A 25,076-nucleotide genomic window follows, 5' to 3' on the forward strand; every position below is an offset into this window, starting at 1 on the left:
CATTAAAACAAAATACGTACCTAGAACGAGGTCCGCAATGACGTCAACATCGAGCTGCCTATGACCCTGAGAAATGTGGTCATTCAAACAATTATGATCACCACCCCATCTCGTAATCTTCTAATTTTCACCAAACACTGGTTTGATCGCCCTAACGCGCCACGAGAAACCTTTATCATTCGCGCAACATTTCATGCTTAACTTTGCAGGCGTGCTCTCAATTACAATTGCTTCTTGATGCTCCCTAATGAGGTTGTGCTTCAGTGCCATTTGGACCTCTTTTTTGTTGCAAATTCTTGGTTCACAAATAACTTGTCACCCAGTTGCCACGGACCTTGTATTGATCCCGATCCTGAAACCGTACCATCAGTGCATGATTCTTGTTCGCTCCGATAACTCCAATCAATATACGAATAATGCGGAATTCCTTCCCAAAAAGGAGTAAGAGCATCGTCGCCTGCATATGTACCTTTGAAACATCTTAATACAAACCATCATCATCACGTATATACAAATTATATAAATTACCAAGGTCATGATTACCTATATGTGGGGATGCAACATGTTCACCTTGCGGGATTTGCGCGACCACTGGTTGATGGTATACTGGGAATTATGACGCGCCCATATCACATGCTTCATCTCCTTCTGAAGCACTAGCATCCTCCGCCAGAAGACGTTCTTCCATTGCGATATTTTCATCATCATTGTCGTCGTCTTCGTCATGCATTTCCGAAGTCGGATCATTTTCATCTCCCTCAGAAATGTTACCAACTGGAGAAGCATGAGCGGCAGATGTTGATGGAAGACAAGGAGAATTTAAAGCAACCGACCTCACCGGTACTGGAACATCCTCCGATGCAGAATGTCCACATACAACTCCAGAAAATCTTTCCTTGACTGGTTGAAAAATTCTTCTATTATCATCTCCACGTCTTCATCATCAACCACTTGCAAACTAATGTATTGTTCAGATTGCCATAACCTTGTCGTAATCTGAGTGATACATTGGTTACCTTGAAGACTTAATTTTTGTCGAATTCTCTGATGCAGTTCGCCAATGGTTGTGTTGCAATGGATACATGTCGGCCTTTTTTTACCATCAAACATGACACCTCGTCGACCTTCTACCTTCCTACCATTATAATATAAGACAACACGAACGAAATTAGAATGTGAACTCATTCTTAAATCAAAAAAGGAATAAAATAAAAACACTAATTTAAAGATAACAATTGTGTTTGTAATATGTAAGAATTGATGGCAAAGAAGAGATGTTAAGATTGCAAAGAGTGTTAAGGGTTTATATAGAATTCTGTGACCAATTCACGCCAAAGGGGCATTAAGGCTGCACATGTCACGTCCAAATTGGACGTCACATGTGACGTCCCATTTAGACGTCACCCATTAGGGTATCACGCCTAAGTGAGGCGTCACATGTGACGCCCAATTTGGACGTGACATTGTGTAACATACGTGTAATTATTTTGGAAAAGTGTATTAAATGCTTAAATATTTTATTAAAAAAGCATTAAATTAAATTTTTTTCCCCTTAAGCTTATTTACATTTGAGCGCCAAGTATTGGTCTTCGCCCTGTCTTAAAACCCTGAATCCCGTTGCATTAGGGTTTAGGTGTTCGAAGAAAACTCTGACGACGAATATGGGAACTCGTTCGACGTTGGTCGGGAAGGAAGTCCCTATCATCGGAAGCGACTCCGTTCGCTGGATCGAACTCTCCGTTCCTTCTTCCTCCAACATTGCCGTCGACGGTGGCGCCTCCCCTCTCGCACCCCTAACCACCGACGACCGCGCCTCTTGCTTTGTCATCGGAGATCCTCCTGTTTATCTTATTTGGTTCACTTTCTCTCTCCAATTTCTCGAATAACGATTTCATTTCTTGCGTTCGAAAATTTCTCCATTTCACTAACTGCATTCTTTGAACAGGAGAATTCACAAGGCACAGCCTCAAGCTCTCGAGTTGCTCGAGCTTTCTGCTTCCAAAGAATTTCCTCGTGTGGGACTCAGATTCACTTTCCCCGATGCGCTCTGTCCCTTCGCTTTTCTCTGCAAAAACAAGGTTACTCATTCGCCCCCATTTTCCACGGTTATTGATCATTTAGTGTGTGTGTGTGTGTGTGTGTGTGTGTGTGTGTGTGTGTGTGTGTGTTGCAGTAACTCACTTGGCACAACTTGTGTTTTTCATTGATGCAGATTACAGCCGGCACTTCTAGATTCCCTTACTTGCTTTATGTGTTGACTGTGTCTGGCGTGGCTTACCTCTTGAAAATTCGAAATGTTTCTGCATATGCGTCCAGCTCCATTTTCCAAGTGGATGAGCTTTTAGAGCTCAATGTTGGAGATTATATTTCCAATCATGTAACAATAACTGCCGTAACAGCAACCGCTGGGGGTCTTGTTATTGGCACAAGTGATGGTTCAGTTAGCTGTTTCCAGCTTGGTGTACTCGACCCTAGTGCTCCTGGTATGGTTAACTTGGCCCTTTGATCTTTAGTTACCACTATGTGTGTCGCCGCTCACACATTTCGTCCTGCCTTTGTTTTTTTAGTTGTAAATTAGAGTGTTATTTGAATTTCCTATGGGGACTTGTGGTTGCATTCATACTACTCTCCCAAATTGATGTAGGCTGGTTTTGTCTGTCATTTTGATGGCTGACTTGAAAATCGAGATGGGTTCGGCTATAGAGCAACATAAGCTTGCCTTTGACTATGTCAATGTTTGGAATTTTGTTGATATTTATTCATCACTTTTCAACGGCTTATAATGAATTTGTTTTCCATCGAAGGTTTTGTGCATGAACTAAGAGATGAAGCTGGAATCAGCCGTTTGTGGGGTTTAATATCACGGTAATTTCTTTTTATATTCTGATACCCAATAAGCAGAATAAATTATATATTGTATTATTATGTTAGATATCTTTTCCAATCTTCATTCTATTTTCTTTTTCTTGGATTGAAACCCCCTATTTGTTATGAATTATAAGATGTTCATTAAACATGTTTTCTAGGGGTAGAATGGTGGGTACTGTACAAGACTTGGTAGTTTCCGAGTTGCACGAGAAAAAGTTTGTTTTTGTGCTTCATTTGGATGGGACATTACGAATTTGGGATCTTGCATCTCGTAGCAGGGTCTTTAGTCATAACTTGGGCATTGTGATAATGGAAGGTATTTTCTACCTCTCAGATTTCATTACAACCTATATTTTTTTTTATATTCATGTCATACTTGCTCCGTTACCAGATGGGGCTCCACAAACATTAAAGAGGACTCTTAATATTGATTTCTGCTATATTCATGTTTATATGAATGGGAGAAATTAGGAAACTTGCTAGCATATTATACATGGAGGGTTTCAGGATTCCACGATTTGACTTATAGGTTATGAAATCCAGAGAGTATGCACTGTATGGGTAATGGGGGATTATTTGGGGGCTTCTGGGCCTAGTGGTGGCTACCTTTGATGTTAATCAAATGGCTTCTTGGAGATCTTTTAGCATCTGGAGGCTCAACAGGTTTTTTGTAGAGAATTTGGATAAATAATCGTGAAAAAAACTTCTGGATTTTTAGCTTTTATCTGTGAAAGAAGAAATGGTGTTTCATGGCCTCTTTTAATATATTGCAGTGGACATTAAACTTGGATAAAAGGGAAATATTAGGTCTGATTTTGTAATTTTCTTTAGGAATTCTAAAGAAAATTAATGAGAAAATTTGAAGGGAATGCAACATTTTGCTAAGAACGATATTCGGTGCTTTCATAATCTTGATATTTGATGTAAAGGAAAGGGAGACAATATTTATTCTCATGCCACTTAAATGCTTTAGGTTCCAAACAGGATAAATCTATCATTTCCAGCGTGTATTATGTCTTCCCTGCCATTTTTTTTACTTGTATGCACAAACACAGATGTAATCTCACACTTTATTGTTTGTTCTTCAGGTGCTACCTTTGTAAGGTTATGGGTGGGTCAATCTCACCCCGATTCGAGTATAATTCCTTTGGCAATCTTGTACAGACATACATCGGTATGAAATTAAAGACATTCTGATTTCTAATTCACTTCTTGAATACAAAATGTAAATATATAATTCTGATTATGTTTAGCTATCTTCTGTTTACATGGACGCTTGAAAGAAACTTAAATAGTTTCTAAAATTTGGTAGTAGGAATATCATGTATTCTGTGTGTATCAATTGATGAGTTCCTATGATAGATGTATATGGATTCTCATATCCGTCTAAGCAATTAAATTTACAGTCTATCCTAGCATTTAAACCTACTAAAGAATCCAATTTGTTTGCATGTTATTTATAGTCTGGGTTGCAATGGGTAGACAGAAGAATCAAGGTCATGGTTTAAAATAAAATAGTAATTTGAAACATAGGTCTGGTAATAATAACTTCATATTGATAATAACTTCTTTGTCTTAACTTGATGCTTCCTGTTTTCATTTTTTGTTTGTTTTCTTTAACTACGTGGTTCTTCTTTCATTTCCCTTTTTCTTCCCCCATGGATATAGTTGAATCTTCTATCTTTTATTATGAGTTTTTCTGAAATTCGAAAAATAATAGTTTATATAATGCTGACATTTTATAATATACCTACTTCAAAATGGAGAGACATCATAAGAATTTGTTTAACACTCGAAGTTTAGACATTTGAGAGAAATCTGAGCTGTCCTTTAAAGACTATAATATCTATTGATCATCAGCTGTTTTGTTGATGTAAAGATCAATATTACACTTTAGTTTGTTATGTTATATTGCCGTCTTTTGTAACTGATTTTTTGGGGTTGCTTGTGAAGGATGAAAACTTGGAGATGATCTCTTTACATAGTATCCTATATAATTTTGGGGACAGAATTGTTTTCTCTATGGAGCCTTCAGTACAAAATATTCCCTTGGAGGAGGTAATCTGTTAGCTTTTTAATTCAGCTTGGATTGGATGTGGTTTTTTTTCCCCTTGCTCCAGATGTGAGACTGCTTTAGTTTTGTCCAGGGACGATGCCTTGATGTTAAATTAACGTTGGATAAGATATGGATATTGAAGGATGATGAATTAATATCACAAATGTTCTCTACAAATATGGATGGGTATGTAACATTTTCAGTTTCTTTATGCCAAACTGTTCGTTTGATCATCTTTATATTGCAGTATAAACCTGTAATTATATCTCCATGGTTTTTGTATTTTTCTACTCAATTTGAAAGAAGGAAGTTGGTTTATAACTCTAATATAGCTCATCTTTACCAATTGATAGTGATAGAACTGTTATCCATAGGCATGGCCAGGGTCTGTGTTGATGCTGTTGTAGATAACAGTTTTCATCAATCCATTTGATTTACAAGTAGCCATCATGTTACTATTGTAAGTCAAATTTCTGAATGCTAATTTCTTATATTTGAAAAGATTGTTATTCATGAATTTTATTACATTCAATGCAATTTGAAATTCATTTAGGATTTTACATTGATGGGATCAACTGTGGATTTTGGAAAAAACTCATCCCTTAAAAAGATGTTCAATGGTGTAAGATTAGTTTTTTAACACTTGTGTCAAAGGTTGGTTCCTAACGCTATGCATATTTTTTTTTCATAGAAAAATAAAATTTGCTAGAAAATTGAAGACTAAAGATCCTAACCATAATATATACAAATCTAAGCTGTAGTTGCTTCCCTGTTGATGTGGGTGAAATGATTGTTCTTGCGTAATTGTTATCCTTTTTCTTGTCAGGGTAGAAGCATTTTCTTATGCTCTACAGGAAGAATTTGTTGCTGATCAGCTATTTCAAAATTCAGAACATCTTGTTGATGAAATTTTGCGGATCACGCATTCAATATTTTCATCTTCAAAGGTATTATGTCATTTATGGTTTTTATCTTTGAAGGTCTTGAAAACCTTTTATTCCTTTTGCTAGCTATGCACTTTTTTTGCACTTTGTTCATGTGTTTGTGCTCAAATACATGTGTACTTTTCTTGCCAATTGCTATATATAACGATGATTACTCCCTCTCTTAAGAACAAGGTGGTTGTTTGCTTTCAATCACTCTGGCTACATGTGAATGATACATTTTGAAAGGAAATTGTATTTGCATACCCTTAATTTTCATGGTTTAGGAAATATATATGGGAAAAAGAAGTATAATGTTGTAGGAAAGTGTTTAGGTTATATTATAGAGATAGAAATTGTGGGACCCACACTTGTTTTCAAAAATAAAAAAAATAAAAAAGTATGGGTCCCACAATCTCTATCTCTATAACATAATTTAAACACTTTCCTACAACATTATACTTCTATTTCCCAATATATATATATATATATATATATATATATATATATATATATAAAACAATATCCTGTTGAATCTGCGACATTTACACTGAAAAGGTTTGCCAATATCCAGAAATGGTCCCTGGAAGTAACTTACCCTTCATTGCCTCTGATAATGTTTTAATAAATATTGAAGATGTAATAAAAATTGAAGATGAAATGTTTGAAGTTTTAAACTACGAGTGCTGGACTAAAAACCATTTGTATCAATGAAACATGTAAGTGCTAATTGTTATCCTGCTGTGAGTTCTCATATTGTAAAGATATGACTTAGTTATTTTTTATTAATAAAAGAAGAAACTCATTAAAAGGAAGGGCATGACTCCCAATTATTTCTTTTCTGTAGGATGATATTTTGCCTTTTGTATCTTCTATTTTCCTAAGAAGGCTGCTTCTTCCTGGGGTACATCATAATGCTGCTTTGTATGCAACTCTAGTCGAGTATAGCAGGCATTTGGTTGAATCTGAGTTAGACACGTTAACTGCTGATGGACTACAAAAGGAGATACTTTCACTTATAGAGCATGAGGTGATCATTGTCATATCTTTTAAATCTCATATCTCTCCTAGCATTTCTCTCCCTTTATTTTTGGGAGGGCCAGGTTGTGGTAAACTGACAAGATTGATAATGTGGCAGGTTGGCTCTGAAAAAATGTCCATATTGCATTGCTGGAAATGTTTCTTCACCCGCTACTTCCATAATTGGCGCAAGAACAATGCATTATATGGTTTGCTTGTTGATTCCTCTACTGATGCTGTCGGTATAATTAGAAAAAGCTCAGTTTCGCTTATCCGGTCTTTGGAAGATATTGAGCGGATTGTAGAGGGTAATTAATAATTATGGTTACCTCTATCTCTTTTCTCTTAATAGAATTCTTGCACCAAAATATATCTAGCTTTTTCTTAGACAATTTTAATTATCTTGCTCACTATATTCAGTTCATTGTTTTCCTTTGTTTCCTTAATATGGTCTTTTGTTCATATTCTATAGGCTTTCCGGATGAACTTAGTGAGCTCGCAGGCCTTGTACATTTAATTGATGATGATCTTGAATGTGAAATTCTGCTCGAGTTGCTCAGATGTGTTATAAGTTTTAGCCAACAGTTGGGAAAAACTGCTTCTTCTATATTTTATGAATCACTTTTAACTGCACCGGTGATCTCTTCTGAAGATATTATTCGTTGTATAGTGAAGATTCTGGAAACTGGATATTGTATATCAGGTCCAGTGCTCCAAACCTCTACTTCTGGGGATAGTATAGTTGTTCTGGAAAAGGAGCTGGCAGATCATAAAAGTTTGAGGAAACTTTCTGTTGACATGTTCTTGTCTCTTCAAGGCTTGTATAAAAAGGCTTCTGCATGGGACAGGATTTTAAATGTAATCGAGGGTTTCTTGAAATTTTTTGTTCCCCAGAGAATAATTCATAATTTTGATACTGAGATGTCATCAAACATTAATTCCTTCATTATAGTACATACTACTTATCAGATTGCAAAGGTGATGTTTGAATCTGCCTGGGACTTTCTTCTATTTTTAAGCTATCTGGTGGACATCGGTGGTCAGGTGAGTTTATACACATATTTCTATTTGTGTATATGCTTGTATGCATAATAGTTTTCTTATTGTAAACATCAGTTAATTTAAATTATTTTTTAACTAAATAATATAGCAAGTGGAAATTCTTACTAGTAAGTTGTCTGCATTTCTTATGTTTTCCTTTTTTCAATAGTAGTATTCATAAGTTTTATGCTTGATGTACTTGAACTGAGTTTGATATTTGTCAACTCTTGAACTGCCAACAAACTGATCCATTAGAGAAACTGATTAGTGAATACAACCGGGTCACTTAGATTTTTTTTCTTGGTTTGCTACCTTTGCACTGTATTGGTGACTGGATGCCATAATAGATCATTTTGTTTTAATTTTTCTTATATGATGATTCGCATATGTTAAATGTTGTCTGTTAGTGTCATATTTGAATATAAGCTCCAAAGCTTCCGGTTAAGAGATCGCAGTTAGAAATTAGGCAACAATATAGGCTAATGTTAATTTCTTTTTTCCACCCCATGAAATGATAAAATTGAGAATCAGTGTGGCAATCACTACTACTGAAATAATAGAATCTGAAATTTGAAATGAGATTAAGAGATTATGTGGTTTTAATGATGAATAGTAAGCTGTACAGAATTAGGGTCTATTTTGCACTGACACCGACATAGGACACGACACATTAATTCTAAAAGATGTTAGATTTCGACACATTAGGACACGTTTTGATATTAAATAATATTTTAATTTATGTACTGTATATTATATTTAATATTTAATAATTTAACAAAAAAATGAAGCTAAACTTATAATACCCATCAATTTTGCAAAGAAGCATAAGATATCCCAAATATTTATTTTAAACTCAATTAAATGGTAATCGTAATCTAACGAATTTAATAGTTGAAACTAAAATTGCAACGCAACGCAATCTTTGAACCCTTTTTGGAGTCTTTGCAATGCGTGTTGGAGTATCGGGGAGTGTTGGACACAACACATCAGGTTTTTTGAAGTGTCGGTCCATCATAGATTAAGGTTGGGTTGTTGTCAGGGTAACATGGCTTAAAGATGCACTTAAATTTAAATTTGAAGAAAAATAAATGCACTCTAATTTTTTTTATTTAAATGTTTTGGTGCAATCATGGTTTAATTTGCATTTGCTAGCTGTGAAAAGATGGGATATTCACGAGATCAGAGTTTCTTGAAGAATGGAATTTGTCAGTCGAACAATAAACATACACTTCTGTCATGATTTGGGAGTTCAAGGATTGTACTCCATAGTACTTGGTTAGCCATGGTCTAATTCCATGTTGGCATATTTTATGTAGAACAAGTTTTCAAAGAATTTACGAGGTCTTATTTGTTAGCAAAATGCTATTACTTCGTGAACTTAGATTGATATGTCATATATCTCATCTTTAATTTTTTTAATGCAGGTAAATTTGTCACATGATGATATAACCAAAATAAAATTTGAGTTAGTTCCAATGCTTCAAGAAATTATTTTTGAATGGCTAATCATCATCTTCTTTGCCATCACACCATGTGCACCAGCTGTAACTGAGGACTTCAATTCTAAACTTTCATCATTACAAATAGGTAGGTTGTATGCTGTATTTATATTGTATTACTAGGCACGCCAATTTATTAAGTTTGACAGGGATTTATCATTATAAGGGGATAAAGGCTCACGTGAAGGCTCCCTTACCAAAATAAAAAGAAACAGAGATCGATTTTTTTTAATGAGCTCTCTCCCCCATCCCTCCAAAAAAATGCTTTCATTAAGAAAATCAATAAAATTTGCAGGTTGTTTGGTTGTAAATTTTATTGAGAATTTCTTTTAACCTGAATGTTTTAATATTGTGTGGAAACATTCATTATGCATATGGATTAATTGACCCCATGGGATTAGATGTTTTAAATTGACCTGTTGTTTAATTCTTTTTTTCACTCTAAGATTGCAGCTTTGTGACGTGGCGGTCACAGCCTCATATTTTCTTGTTGTGGAAATGGCCTTTATGCTTACCAGGCTCTGGGTGTCAGGCCGTGCGCATCTGACCCTTCTTGGTTCCCATGATGGTGGGAGCCTAGTACATTTGGCCACCCTGAATAATCAGATGCGTTATAGTACTTGAGACTTGATAATAATTCTAATGTATTGTGGCAGATGTGGGCGTGGTTGTTATATAACACATAAAAGTTAAGTGTTAACTGTGGATTTGACTTGAATTTAATACCACGAGGTCCAATTATATCAATCTACTTATTTTTGTTAGAAAATGTTAGTTCTTCCAGATTCCAAATACTGTTGGGGATATTAGTCTCAAAAAGTAAACGAGAAGTGGCTTGGATTTGAGAATGCCCAAAATCACAATATTTAAAGTTTATACTTTTCCCTCCAATGCTTTGATAACCCTTGTTGGGCCATCATGGGTAGTCCAAAATACTGGGGAAATTTATTTCAGTAGATTCATTGAGGAACCACACTAGTGGGCCAAGCTTCGTGCGTCAACCTAAAATCTTAAGGCAATGAGTTTATGGTTCTTCTTACTTATATGGTCTTCACTCATACTTTAATATTCAACATTCTCCGCCTCAAGTTCAAGTCCTAACATTAATATGTTCTCCCGCAAGAACTTGTATGTCTTTGCATAACCCATTTTACCAATGTGGGATTTCATTACTCACTGGATTTTCAACATTCTCCGCCTCGAGTGCGAGTCCCACTACTAGTATCAGTATGCTCTCCCTCAAGTAGAAGTTGTCCTAGTATTCATAGGATTATCAACCAACAGCTGCTAACTCTTGTTTAATGCTCAACAACATGGGTTGGGACTGAACCTCAGTACTAATCATTGTCTTGAAATACTCGGCCCACCCGAATTATCAATTTTGATACCACTTGCTGAGTGGTAAGGTGAATCTTGAAAGCTGGGTAAACCTCCGTAAATGGTTTAAGCGCAAAAGCACAATAGTAGGCTTGACACCAAAACCTTTGGCTGGATGTCAATTTCTCCAGTGGCCTCTCACTTATCTTGGTATCCCCCTGGGAAGTAATCCTTGGGCCTTGTCCTTTTGTGACCTGGTTGTTTGTAAGATTTCCAAGCATTTTAGATTGTTGGATGAGTGCCTTTTTCCCTTGGGCAGGTCGCATTACTCGTATAGTATACAGTCTTTTTCATCTAGCAATACTTTATACTATCTCTATTTTGTATTTCGGTAGCTGTTTGTAGAAAATTGAGAGAATCATGTGGGATTTCCTTTGGTCTGTGGTGTGAGAATCAAGTAGAGATTATTTTTTGAATTGGGAGGTTTGTTGTAGACCTAAGATGGAGGTTAGAAATGTTTCTCTTTGCTAGGCTTTTCCAAGGCTCTTTCAGCTTTCTTCTCTTCATGATTTTCCTCTTTGTCAAGTTTGTTGACTTGTTCTTCTTCATCTAACTTCTCTTGGAATTTTCACTTTTTCAGAAACTTGCATGATAGAGAGGTTTGTGAGTTTGAATCTCTAGAATCTCTTTTGATTTTGCTTGATTCTGTACATCTTTATTCCTATAATCATAAAAGAATTTGGTCCCTTGACCCTTCGGGTGTCTTCTCTTGTAAATCATATTTTCAGTTTCTGACTAAGTCCCTTAATAGAGAAATTTTCTTTTGTACAAAACCATCTGGAAATCCAAAGTTCCCCCTAAGGTCCAATGTTTTGTCTGGATTGTTGTTCTTAACAGTATTAAAAGTTAAAACTAATGACATGCTACAAAAAGTGCAGGCCTCTCTATCCTTTGTCTCCTAATATGTCTCTAATGCGCTGTTATAGTTTTGGAAACCAGGAATCATCTTTCTTTCTTCTTCTTCTTTTTTTTTTTTTGGCATTTTCTGCTGTGAATTTTCTTTGGAATAAGCTTTTTGGGGATTTTTTTTATGAGAATTAGGTCTGCCTTAAGGATTTGCATTCGTTTCTCCTTATTAAATTTAGAGGTTTTTGCTTTCATAAAGAAGCTAGGATTCTGTGTCACTGCCCTGTCTTTGCTTCTCTCTAGTGTATTTGGCTGTAAAGGAATGTTAGAATTTTCAATTCTTCATCTCTGGACAACATTTGGGACAAGGTTACTTTTTTAGCCTGTTTGTGTTGTTCTGCTCATGGATTTTTTTGTGATGTTTCTTTGTTAGACATGGAGGGAGATTGGCATGCCTTGTTATATGACTCAACCTTTTAGTTTCTAGGTGTTATTTTGTTACTTTGAGAGAATGTCTTGTCATCTTGTTTTGTACTCTTCTTTTCTTCCATAATGAAATTTATTTTTCTATAAAAGAAAATAATTTTCCCTATAATTTTAACAAAAATTCTTGAAGAGAATATATGAATAATGTGTCTAGGTATTAATTCTGTTGATTCAAGCAAAAGTATCTAGTTTTACCCACCATATATTTTTTCCTGACATCTGAGATGAGAACATAGTCAAATGAGTGAGATTTGTGTTGCATTATAAAAAAAATGAGTCAAGTTTGTTGATTTGTGAACTTTAAAGTTTTTCAGCGGAGGACAACTTATGTCTAATGGCTAAAACAACTTCGCCTGATTGCACCTGTTTACATTTGGGGGTTACTGAATCAAATATTGTCAAATAACCAATTCAATCTAAAAGATTAAACTATTAGGTGAAGGCATGTGAATTGTTTTATTTTTATATCATATTTCTGACATGTCCCCTTACACAAGAGACCATTGGGCTTAAAGGATGGACTATATACAAATTCACCCATTTGTGCTAAGAAATTCCACAATAATTATTAAAAGATAATTAAAAGAATAGAGGTTGTAAAAATCGAACTCTGGACCACTTGATCACAGAGGCTCTAATACCATGTCAAATAATCAATTCAACCCAAAAGTTTAAGCTATTAGGGGAAGAGGGATGTATGATTTTATATTTATATTATTTTTCTAAAAAATACATATATGCCATACTGCTGATATTGTGTTAACCTTTTTTTGTCATGATCCAGATAACAACATGGGGAAACGATTATGGAATGAGAAGCTTGGCAGATGTGACTTCACATTGGCTTTTATATTCTTGCTAAATGTTGGAAGTTCATCTATAGACCTTAGCCAGTTTTCTTCAGATCGTGTTTCAAATATGCAGAGTTCTATAAATAGGACGAGAGACTTCATCAGTTGGATCATATGGGGCAAGGCTGGAGGATCTTCTACTATCTTGAGCCGTTCAATTGATCTTGCTTTTATCCTTTTCAAGCATGGCCAGTATGGTGCTGCTGAGGTTTTTTACTTGCCTGTTCTTTTCTTCCCAGAATGGGAATTTAGTCCCCTCTCTTTCTTCTCTACTCTGTATTTATCTTTACTGAAAGTATCCTATATTTCAATTTACAAATGTTTCAAAAGCAATTGCTTATGATGGTGGAAACACATTTGCTAAAGGAAAAGACGTCCCAAAGTATTCAGGATGCTGATGGTGGATGGTGCATCCGTCATCATCTTCTTGGATGTTGCCTACTTGCGCAGGTGCAGTGCGGATTGCATGCAACACAGAAGGATAAAAAAGTTTCTGATGCCATTCGCTGTTTCTTTAGGTACAACAATTAGCCTTTGAATTATTTTTCTTTTTATTATTTAATCACGAGGACATATTTCAAAGAAGCAAATTTCATCTGACATTTTCAGCCTTTAGTTGTTCCATTAGTTAAGTGATATTGGTTAATTTCTTTGAACTTGAGTTCCATTTTGAAAATAAAAAGGTCTAAATGGAAGTCATCTTACTTGTATTATACACTTGTTGTTGTAGTAATTGCTAATATATATATATATATATATATATATATATATATATATATATATGGGGTTTACATTTCTGCAGCTGCTGTACGTGCAGCAGTCAAATAGTTGCCATATATATACATGAAAGCATTAAATGTGGGGAATCATAACCATACAAAAGATGAAAGCATTAAATGTGAAGAATCATGACCATACATCTGTCATTGTTGTACGTAAAGTGGCTGCAGAAATGATTTTACCTATGTGTGTATATATATATATATATATATATATATATATATATATATATTATTTGAGAGAGAATCCACTAATACCTGTGTAAGAATAATAATCTTACGAACAATCTTAGCCGTTGATTCCACTTGCATCTAACGGTTCACATGCCTAATAAATTAGAGCAATTATATGCAAGTGAAATCAATGCCTAATATTGAGTGTAAGATTACACCGGTGTAAAGTGATCATTCCCCATATTATTTTCTTATTTATTATTTTTATTCCATCAATTTTTTCTTTGGTTCATCTATTGCAAACTCCAACTAGTTTGAGATAAAAATGATGTTGATGATGATGTATTAGATCATAAGCCTAGTAGTTGATTGGTAAGATTACACGGACACGAACACGGGCACGGGACACGACACGACATGCCGACACGTTAATTCTAAAAAGTGTCATATTTCGACACGTTGGGACACGTTTTAATATTAAATAATATTTTTAATATATATAATATAATTTATTAATTTATATTTAATACATATAACAACCTATAATAAGTCATATAATCAATCAAATATTCAAATTGTATAATTTAAATATAAACAAAAATAATTTTTCGCACATTGTTAATTTTTTATGTCAAATTTCATAACAGAAAAAAATTGATTTATAAATTATTTTTTTTATGTTTAGTTAATAAATTAAAATTAAGACCTAAAAAAAAAAAAAAAACGTGTCGGAGCGTTGACCGTGTGTCGGAAAAAGTTGATTGCGTGTCGGAAAAACGTGTCGGAACGTGTTTGAGAGTTGATCACGTGTTCCAAAATGTTGACCGCGTGTCGGAACGTGTCGGTGTCCAACACGCAAATTTTGCAAAAATTAACGTGTCGGTGCTTGTTAGCTTATGATCTAGCAAAAAACTAGGTCATATGTTAATTGTCACAGACTGTAACAAAATAGAGGAAAGTCATGATTTGATGAACAAGGAGAGAGAACGCAAGAAAGAGAAAATGGGGAGACCAGAATAGTTTATTCTGTAATTTGATCAATTGTCAACTTTGAAATCTCAATAGATACACATATATATAATGTATTACTTGCTATTCTTACACTGGTGTAAGTTGATTCTTCTCAATATATATATATATATATATATATATATATATATATATTTATATAAATATATATACAATAGTTGATTGGTTTTCAAAAATATATATTACATATTTGGTTTAAGGCCTCTTCATATTTATTTTTGGTTTCCTTAAAAGTGTCACATCACTATTTTTTGGTATTTAATTCAGGTCTTCATCTGGAAATGGTGCATCTGAGGCTCTGCAGAGTTTATCTGATGACGTCGGAATTCCATATCTTGGTTTTAGTGAGTATCTCGGTTGCTAAGCTCCAATGATCTGAAGCAAACAGATAATCTTAAGTTTTAGTTGCTTATTAATTTTGTGGTTTTTATGCAGGTGGTTGTGAATCAACTGCTGCATGGAGGCTTCAATATTATCAATGGGCAATGCAGTTATTTGAACGATATAACATTAGTGAAGGTGCTTGCCAGTTTGCTCTTGCTGCACTTGAGCAAGTTGATGAAGCTCTACGAATGAAAGATGAAAAGTCCATAAACAACTCAGTTAATGAATCAGTGACTGCCATCAAGGGACGACTATGGGCAAATGTTTTCATATTTGCATTAGACCTAGGTCGATATTATGATGCATATTGTGCAATAATATCAAATCCGGATGAGGAGAGCAAATACATCTGTTTGAGGCGTTTCATAATTGTTCTTTATGAACAAGGTGCTATAAAGGTTGGATATTTGACCTCTACCTATTGTTTTTGGTAAGTTGATGTAAATAATAGGAGAGAGGTTATATGCACAACTTCTTTGTCCTTACAAACTCCTTACACACATTATGTTACCTTTAGATCAAAATCAAATCAAATCAATGGCTCTTAGTTGATGCAATTTTGTTACCGTAGATTTGATTTTGATCTATCGGTAACAAAATGGTTATAAGGATGAGGAGGTTGTAAGTATAACCTGCCTCAAAAAATAGAATGAAATAGATATAAAACTATGTATTTTGGAATAATATTTTGATTGTTGTCCTCAAAGGTCGAATACAGGAATTTTAATTTGTGACGACTAGGAATAGGTTACATGATTGAAGTGGGTACTTGAGTTGAAGTACCCAAGTTTATAACATAGTAGTACTCTGTTACTCCCTCTTACATCATTTCATTTGCATATATGTAATTCATAATTGCGCATAAATCTATGCATGAGGTTTCCATTTCTGTGTAAATGATATTTTGGTATGTTTCCCAATTATTCTGCTGTATCTTGGATGTTGCTATACTTTTTTAGTTAAAACTACACTTGAAAGTATGAATGTATTGTATTCAATTGTGTATAAAATTGTACAAGAGTCCTCTATTTAAAGAGGTTAAATGACCTAATGGGCTAAGCCCAAATAACCTTCTAGAATAATAAACTAATAATAATAAAACTAATATTATTTCTAACACTCCCCCTCAAGCTGGTGTGTATATATCATAAGCACCCAGAAAGTTACATATATGGTCTATTCGGGGACCTCTAAGAGCCTTGGTGAAAACATCTGCAAGTTGATTACTGGAATTGACAAATGCTGTCTCGATCTCGCCTGACTGAATCTTCTCTCTAACAAAGTGACAGTCAATTTCTATATGTTTAGTCCTCTCATGAAAGACTGGGTTAGAGGATATGTGCAATGCGCCTTGATTGTCACAAATGAGTTTCATACAGAGATGTAATTCCTTAAGCTATTTTTTTAGCCAGATGAGCTCACAGGTTGCATTTCCCATTGCCCGATATTCTGCCTCTGCACTTGATCTGGCAACCACAGTTTGCTTCTTACTCTTCCTAGAGATCAAATTTCCTCTGAGGAGAACACAATACCCCGAGGTGGATCGTCTGTCTGAAGGAGAACCTGCCCAGTCAACATCTGAATAGCTAGACGCTTCTGCATTCCCTTTATTAGTGTATAATAAACCTCTTCCTGGTGCCTTTTTGATATATCGAAGAATCCTGATAACTGCATCCCAATGAGAGTCACAAGGAGAGTCAAGGAATTGACTTCCACACTAACTGAAAAAGAGATGTCTGGTCTTGTCACAGTAAGATAGTTCAACTTTCCAACTAGTTGGCCGTAACGACCAGGGTCTGCTAATGGCTCCCCCTGTCTAGGTAATAACTTAATATTAGGATCCATAGGTGTATCAATGGGTTTACATCCCAACATACCAATCTCATCTAAGATATCCAGTGCATACTTCCTCTGCCAAATGCAAATGCCCTGCCTAGACTGTGCTACTTCGATTCCTAAGAAATATCGAAGTCTGTCAAGATCTTTGGTCTGAAACTGATTGAATAAGTACTTCTTTAACTGATCAATCCCAGCTTGATCGCTGCCAGTAATAATGATGTCATCAATATAGACCAGGAGATAGATGCACTGGCCAGAAGAGCTATGCCGATAGAAGACAGAATGATCTGCTTTACTTCGGGTTAAACCGAAGGATTGAACAGCGGATCTGAAGCGACTAAACCAGGCTTGAGGAGACTGCTTCAGGCCATATAAAGATTTACGAAGCTTGCATACCATGCCAGAACTCTCCCCCTGAGCTACAAAACCTAGTGGTTGCTCCATATATACTTCCTCCTGCAAGTCACCATGTAAGAAGGCATTTTTGATATCAAGCTGAAGAAGGGGCCAGTGATAAATGGCCGCAAGTGCAAGAAACAGACGAACAGAGGCCATCTTGGCAACAAGAGAAGAAGTATCCCCATAGTCAAGACCAAAAATCTGAGTGTATCCTTTAGCCACTAATCGAGCTTTGAGGTGATCAATAGTGCCATCAGGACCAACTTTGACTGTGAATATCCATCGACAACCAACAATCGACTTCCCAGGAGGAGCACGAACAAGATCCCATGTGCCATTGGAGTGAAGTGCTTGCATTTCATCAATCATCGCCTGACGCCAACCTGAATGGGAAAGTGCTTCACCTATGGTTTTAGGAATGAAAATAGACGAAATACTAGAAACAAAAGTAAAATGTGGTGAAGAAAGTTTATCATAACTCAAGAAACTGTAAAGTGGATGAGGGTTACGAGTGGATCGAATACCTTTACGAGCAATGGGAGTAATCTCTGATGGAGGATCCAGAGGGGAAGAGTCGATAGGAGAAGGCGATGAGTCAGCAAGGGTCAAGTCCGCAGGAGGCGCAGTCTGACGACGTTGATAGGTGAGAAAAGGGCGATCCTCTGGGATGGAGGCAAGAGGTTTCTCCTCTGGGATAGAGTCACTTGCAGCTGGTAAAGATAAGTCAAGAAAAGAAACAGGAAGAACCTGATCAACCTGTGATATCTGAGACGGGATAGAATGAAAAGGTTGTTGATCAAGAAAAGTGACATCAGCAGAGACAATATAACGCTGGAGGTCAGGAGAATAACAACGATACCCTTTTTGAAAACGAGTATATCCTAGAAAAATACACTTGAAGACTTTGGATGTTAATTTGTCTTTTCCTGGAGTAAGATCGTGAACAAAGCAAGTACATCCAAATATATGTGGAGGCAGAGGATAGGAATGTGCTCCTGGAAATAATACACTATGTGGAACTTCATTATTTAGCACAGAGGAAGGCATGCGATTGATGAGAAAGCAAGAGGTGATAATAACATCTGCCCAAAAACGGAGTGGAACATTCATATGAATTAGAAGGGTACATGCAGTTTCAACCAGATTTCTATTTTTACGTTCAGCTACTCCATTTTGTTGTGGAGTGTGTGGACAGGTGGTCTGGTGTATCGTTCCATATTTTTCCAAAAAATTAGAAAAATCAAGAGACACATACTCTTTTGCATTATCACTACAAAATATCTTAATAGAAGCACCAAATTGAGTATTTATTTCAGCACAATTTTTTTGATAAATTGAAAATAATTCAGAACGGTTTTTCATTAAATAAACCCAAGTACAACTAGAGAAATCATCAATAAAGGTTACAAAATACTGAAAACCCTAAACAGATAAAGTTCGACTTGGACTCCAAATATCAGAATGAACAATAGAAAAGGGAGCATCAGCTCTTTTATTGACTCTATTAGTAAAGGAGGAGCAAATGTGCTTCCTTGCTGACAAGACTGACAGTTTAAAAACTTAAGACTGGATAAAAAAGAACCATATGTTGAAGCTTGGAAAGACTTGGATGACCTAGACGGCTGTGGATTAATTCAGGAGACTCTGTGAGAGAGCACGCCACTGGAGAAGGTGGTGCAGTCAGATAGTAGAGACCTCGTGACTCATTGCCCGCTCCAATCGTCTTCTCCGTACCCGGATCCTGCATAGAAAAAGATTGTTTAGAAAAGGTAATAGTGCATGAAAGAGAATGAATTAGCTGGCTAACAGAGATTAAATTGAAGGGAATGCCAGGTATATAATAAACAGAGGTCAAAGTCAAAAAGGGAGTTGGGTTGACTTGCCCAATTCCACGAGCAGGGGCCTTAGTGCCATCGGCAAGAGTAACAGAAGGTAGATTATTAGAATAAGAAAGTGAAGTAAAAAGATCCTTATTACCACAAAGGTGATTAGTAGCACCTGAGTCTATTATCGAAGGTCCAAGAGATGATTGAGAAAGACAAGCAATATGATTACCAGTGTCTTGCTGAGAAGAAACCTTCTTGAGAAGTGCCTCATAGCCAGCATTCGAAAGAGTTACTGATCCAGTAGAAGGTGATGTAACATCAGTCTGAGCAAAGTTGGCAGTTGGTAGCTTCAAGTGAGGGTATTTCCTATAGCAACGTTCTTCATAATGTCCAAGGTTCTGACAATAATTGCAACGAGGCCTCTGTTCGTGGCCTCCACGTCCGCGACCGCGTCCACTATTCCAATTGGAATCATTGGCACGAGAAACAAACGCAGTTGAATTAGTGGCTGGCCCATGTGTGGGTCTGCGGATTTATCCTTGAGATTCAGAAGGCGCTGGAAAGTTTGTGACAGGCTAGGAGTCTCAGCACTGGTTAGAATATTTTCACGAACATTTTCTAATTCCTCTGAAAGTCCGGAAAGGGTTACGACCGTAAAGAAGCGCTCCACCTGCTTCTTGTACGCAGAGGCATCTGCAACATGAGGTAACATAGCTAAGAATTCCTGCATCAAAGACTGAATCTTACCAATATAAGTCTCCATTCGAGCATCTGGTGATTTGCGCTAGTCCATTATCTGAGAAACAATGGAATAAAGCTGCTGAATATCTTTGGTGTAGAGATTTTTGGCTTCCTCCCATACGTCATAGCAGGTCTCAAAGGGGATGAAAATGTCTATAACTGCCGGATCAATGGATTGCCAAAGGATACTCAGTAGTTGAGCATCAATCTTTTCCCATTCATGAATCTGATCCTTCGGAATATCAACAGATTTTGTCGTGAGATGTTTACCGTGTCCTTGACCTATAAACCAGATCTTAACGGAGGTAGACCAGGTCTTGTAAGTAACAGATCCGGTTAGTTTCATCGTTGTAATGGATGGGGTAGTACTGGAGATGATGCCGAAAGTGTTTTTGACCGCTTTACTTGAGCTCTCCATCACAAATATAAAGGAGATGACCAGAAAATAGCAAATAACTGCAAGAAAGCAAGAAGTCACGCAAAAACGTTGCAAAAAGATGTCCAAACAACAAGTTTTTCCCCGATATCTTTCAAACGGATGGAACCCACAACGAACGGAGACCAGATCTGGAAAGAGGGTGAGGAGGCGAGCACGCTGGTGGTGGTCCGGCCTGGAACGGTGGCTCACGCGCCGGAAAAGTGATTCAGCCACCGGAAACTTCCACCGTCGCGTGGCAGCGCGTGGATGCTCCGATCACCGCGCGGCTTGCACAAACAAGGTCACCTCCCTGAGCCGCTCCTGATCTCGTGGTGGTTTGCCGGAAAAATCGTCGGAAAAGGTGTCTGACGACGGTGAACAGTGACAGGCGGTGGTTTTATGGTGGTTTCCGGCGATGAACGAAGGCTGACGATGTTTTTCCTGATGATACGAGGTTGAGGACAAAAAATTGGTGACTAAATAAGGGTTAGGTGTGAAAGGAAGGTTGCCGGTATGATGCACGGCAGGATATGCGGAAGCAGGTTTCCCAGATCACAAGCTCTGGTACCAACTTGAAAGTATGAATGTATTGTATTCAATTGTGTATAAAACTGTACAAGAGTCCTTTATTTAAAGAGGTTAAATGACCTAATGGGCTAAGCCCAAATAACCTTCTAGAATAATAAACTAATAATAATAAAACTAATATTATTTCTAACAACTACTATGACGTTGTTCTTCACTTAACATGCTGAGAGTGATATGTTAATATTTACTGTGTGTTTGCGTGTATATATCAAAATATAGTGCATGTCGATAATTTCCTACCAGAAACTTTATACTTTTCCAATTCACATATTTTAATGAGTATTTCCCACCCTAATCTTTATTGTTTTTATTCTTGACAGATTCTGTGCAGTAATAAACTTCCCCTTATTGGTTTAGTGGAAAAAGTAGAGCAAGAGCTTGCTTGGAAGGTATTCCCTGACTGAAAAGATTGAATGTTGTTAACTCGCATTTTTCCTCAATATGCAGAATTTTTACCGTGTAATATGTAGGCTGAACGATCAGATATTTCTGCAAAGCCAAACTTGTATAAGTTACTCTATGCATTTGAAATGCATCAGCATAATTGGCAACGAGCAGCGAACTACATATACCTGTATTCAGCTCGTTTGAGAACTGAAGCAGCTTTGAAAGATAACCAAGGCAGTTCCTTGATGTTGCAAGAGAGGCTGAATTCACTCTCTGCTGCAGTCAATGCACTGCATCTTGTTCATCCTGCATATGCCTGGATTGATCCACTGGCTGAGGGAAATTCTCTTATGAGTGAACATTATCCGAGTAAGAAAGCTAAAAGAACACCAGATGAACATAGTAAGTAATTCAACGACCGAAGTTATGCTGCTAGTTATGAACTTATCATTTCATTATAAATTTATGATGTTACATCAGCATTTTTACTCTTCCATATTTTTGGCAGAATGATATGTGCGAGAGAAAAAAAGGATTCTTATATGATATTTGTATGTGTTGGATATTAAGTTTTTCACATCTGTACTAATACTAGTATTATGGTCTTTTTAAATGGGTATCCCTTATAGATATATTGAGGGATTAGGTAGCTTTGTTTCATTAAGATTTTCTTTTGTTTGTTTTTTTTTTATTTTTTTTCTTGTTTAGAAGGATCTTATCCTCTCAAATCTTTGTAATCATCTTCTCTGTCTTAATGAATATCTTCTTTTATCATTTAAAAAAAATTGTAGTAATGCTTTTTTAAGAGGTGGTGATATATTATAAACTTTAACTGCACCAGCTGATAATGATGCTGAGCCTAAAAGCTGGCAGTCATCTATTGATATCGAGAAACTTGAGAACGAGTTTGTCCTAACTTCAGCTGAGTATATGCTGTCACTGGTAAATGTCAAGTGGACATTTTCTGGTAAGTCTCTTTTCTTTTTAATTTTCTTTTTTCATATGACTGTTTCTACGGTGATCAGTGATATTAAGTTTTAATATACTTTTTTTTTTAGTTGATAGAATTTTGAATGTGTGCCCTTTTTTTCACATTTAAGGAAAACATGGAGCCCTGTCAGATTTGGCTGATCTTCTTGTCCAAAACAATTTATATGATATGGCCTTTACAATCCTTCTCAGATTTTTCAAGGGTTCTGAACTGAAGAGGTTTACATCCTGCACTTAAGTTGCATATATATATATGTGTGTGTGTGTGTGTGTGTTTGTATGTATGTGTTGCTATGCTTATATTCATGAATTGGTCTTTCTCTTCAGGGAACTGGAAAGGGTTTTTTCTGCTATGTCATTGAAATGCTGTCTTGATAAAGTAGAATCCACTTGGGTTGAGTAAGTTAACCTATTCCTTAGCATTCTTCTCAGCACTCTTTATTATATATTGTTGAAATAAGATACCTGACTTATTGTAGCTTATCAGTCATTCTGATGGTTTTAAAATTTGTTTTTATTATTGTCTATTTAGTAATTTGGCACTTAGTGTGTTTTCAAATTTTTGCTAGTCTGTTCCTGTCAGTACTTACTGTGAATTGCATAATTTATAAATGTGTTGGATGATTTCAGGGAACATGGTCATTTGTTGACGTCATCAAAGCTTGAGATGGTTATCCATGGTTCACCTGTTACAGTTCCTACTACTCCACAAACTGACAGAAATAGTCGTTGGGCAACTCTCAAGTTTTCCCTTGTTGGTTTCTTCTGCTAGTTATGATGTGTTGGCCCTTAATTGTTTTTAGCCTGTCAATGAGTTTGTCTGATATTAGATTACGTGAATAATCATAAGATTGGTTGTTAATCAAATTGTATATAGGCCAGGTTAATGCATTCATAACTAGATTAATGCATTTAGTTCTCTGATAGCTCAAGATGATCTGGAGCCTAGCCTATACCATTATAAGGATTCCATGATCAGGTTGTTGAATAGACTTGAGTTAATTTCATGGTCTACTATACCACATTACCACTTATATCTGTACATGCATATGGAAAGAGATGGTTGGATTGGATCATAATCACCACGATATGTTGTTGGAATGAGAATTTGTTTTGGAATTTTGAGAATGAAATATTCAATGAATAATGGGTCTTCACCTAAACAGTTGGGCATTTATAGCAGATGTGCTAGGGTTTGGGAGAGGATAGGGGGAACTTCGATGCATATGTAGATCATGTAATCTGGTGAATCAGATTGAGAAGAATGTTAAGTTTTTAATAAGCATTATTATTATTAATTTTTTTGATACATCAACATCAACATTTTTATCCCAAATCAATTGTGTTCGGCAGTCAATGAACCCTAAAAATATAAAAAAATATAAGATTGAGGAAAAAAGAAACAAAAAAATTAATTAATAATAATAATAGTGAATAAAAAAAAATAAAAAAATGAGAGAAAAATAGATAAGAGGAAAAATAACTAAATATGAAGAAAAAAGTAAATTAGAAAGATAGATAAATAAATAATCAGGGAAGAAGAGAAATTTTTAGGTAAGCGTTAGTATTGCTGGGACATGTTATTTTTGTTTGGCTTTCTTTTGGCTTGTACCCGGAACTCATGATGAGTGTCTTGTCATTTAATGAGTTGGTTCCGGGTTTTTAGTTCCAGTACTTTCCCCTCTGCATTTAAAGGGTGGGGGCGGAGGAACTTAAGCCGCTAAAAACTTGTACTATTGGAAACAGTATACCGTGCTCCATATCAGCAAGATGACATTCTTTTGAATTTCATCCAGCTGTTTAGTTGGTTACAGATGGAGTATTCCCTTACTAAAAGATGTTTCTAGTCTTGTAGAAGTCTCATGATAATTTCTCTTAATTGGGACGAAGTTCTGTCATTTTGTTGTTTAGGGAGGAGGGGGGCTTTGTTGTTTCAGTCACTTCAATGGTATCTTTTTGTTTACATTTTTTCTGTGTCCCCTGTTCACTCTTTCCTTTGTAACTGCCCCTAAATTGCAGGAAACATATAAGGAATTTCATGGTAGATTACCAGTTATTGTTGCTGAGAGTCTTCTGCATGCAGATCCTAAGATTGAATTGCCCCTTTGGCTCGTTCAATTGTTCAAGGTAATTTTGTAGGCTTAAAATTGCAGTCATTGATTAGTGTTTGTTGATGCAAGAGAATGCCTGTTTGTTTTAAAATTAGTTTTGATAGTGTTTCTACAAAACATAATATATGATTCTGCTTGAGATTGGATATTTGTGTGTCTAATATGAGCACACGAATATATTTATATTAATAAGTACAAAAACTAATCTATTATATACATTGTACTACTTTAACATATTATTCTAACACTCCCCCTCGAGCTTGTGCGTATATATTGTGAGTACCCAGCTTGTTACAAATGTATTCAACCCTAGGATCTCTAAGAGCTTTAGTGAAGACATCCGCGAGTTGATCCTTGGAGTTGACAAATGTCGTTTTGATTTCTCCTGACTGAATTTTTTCTCGAATGAAGTGACAATCGATCTCTATGTTCTTGGTTCTTTCA

The 25,076-nt window shown here is 36.0% G+C and overlaps 1 protein-coding gene across 1 annotated transcript; it reads left to right on the forward strand.

Annotated features, from left to right (window-relative positions):
- The first annotated feature begins 1,659 nt into the window (after positions 1-1,659).
- Positions 1,660-24,660, forward strand: LOC133311948 (nuclear pore complex protein NUP160). The gene is made up of 24 exons (XM_061513076.1): positions 1,660-1,855; positions 1,946-2,078; positions 2,213-2,483; positions 2,805-2,865; positions 3,027-3,184; positions 3,957-4,042; positions 4,822-4,926; positions 5,016-5,110; positions 5,751-5,871; positions 6,695-6,877; positions 6,986-7,175; positions 7,340-7,911; positions 9,333-9,495; positions 12,901-13,175; positions 13,298-13,485; positions 15,217-15,293; positions 15,385-15,731; positions 21,465-21,533; positions 21,615-21,933; positions 22,373-22,498; positions 22,632-22,740; positions 22,849-22,920; positions 23,152-23,275; positions 24,541-24,660. Exons 1-24 carry the CDS (start codon positions 1,662-1,664, stop codon positions 24,658-24,660), a joined length of 4,158 nt encoding a protein of 1,385 aa, XP_061369060.1. The 5' UTR covers positions 1,660-1,661.
- Positions 24,661-25,076: the final 416 nt, after the last annotated feature.

This window comes from Gastrolobium bilobum, unplaced genomic scaffold, assembly GCF_033153095.1.
Source record: "Gastrolobium bilobum isolate Gb01-03AN ecotype WA unplaced genomic scaffold, APGP_CSIRO_Gbil_v1 utg35707, whole genome shotgun sequence".
NCBI classification, from domain to species: Eukaryota; Viridiplantae; Streptophyta; class Magnoliopsida; order Fabales; family Fabaceae; genus Gastrolobium; species Gastrolobium bilobum.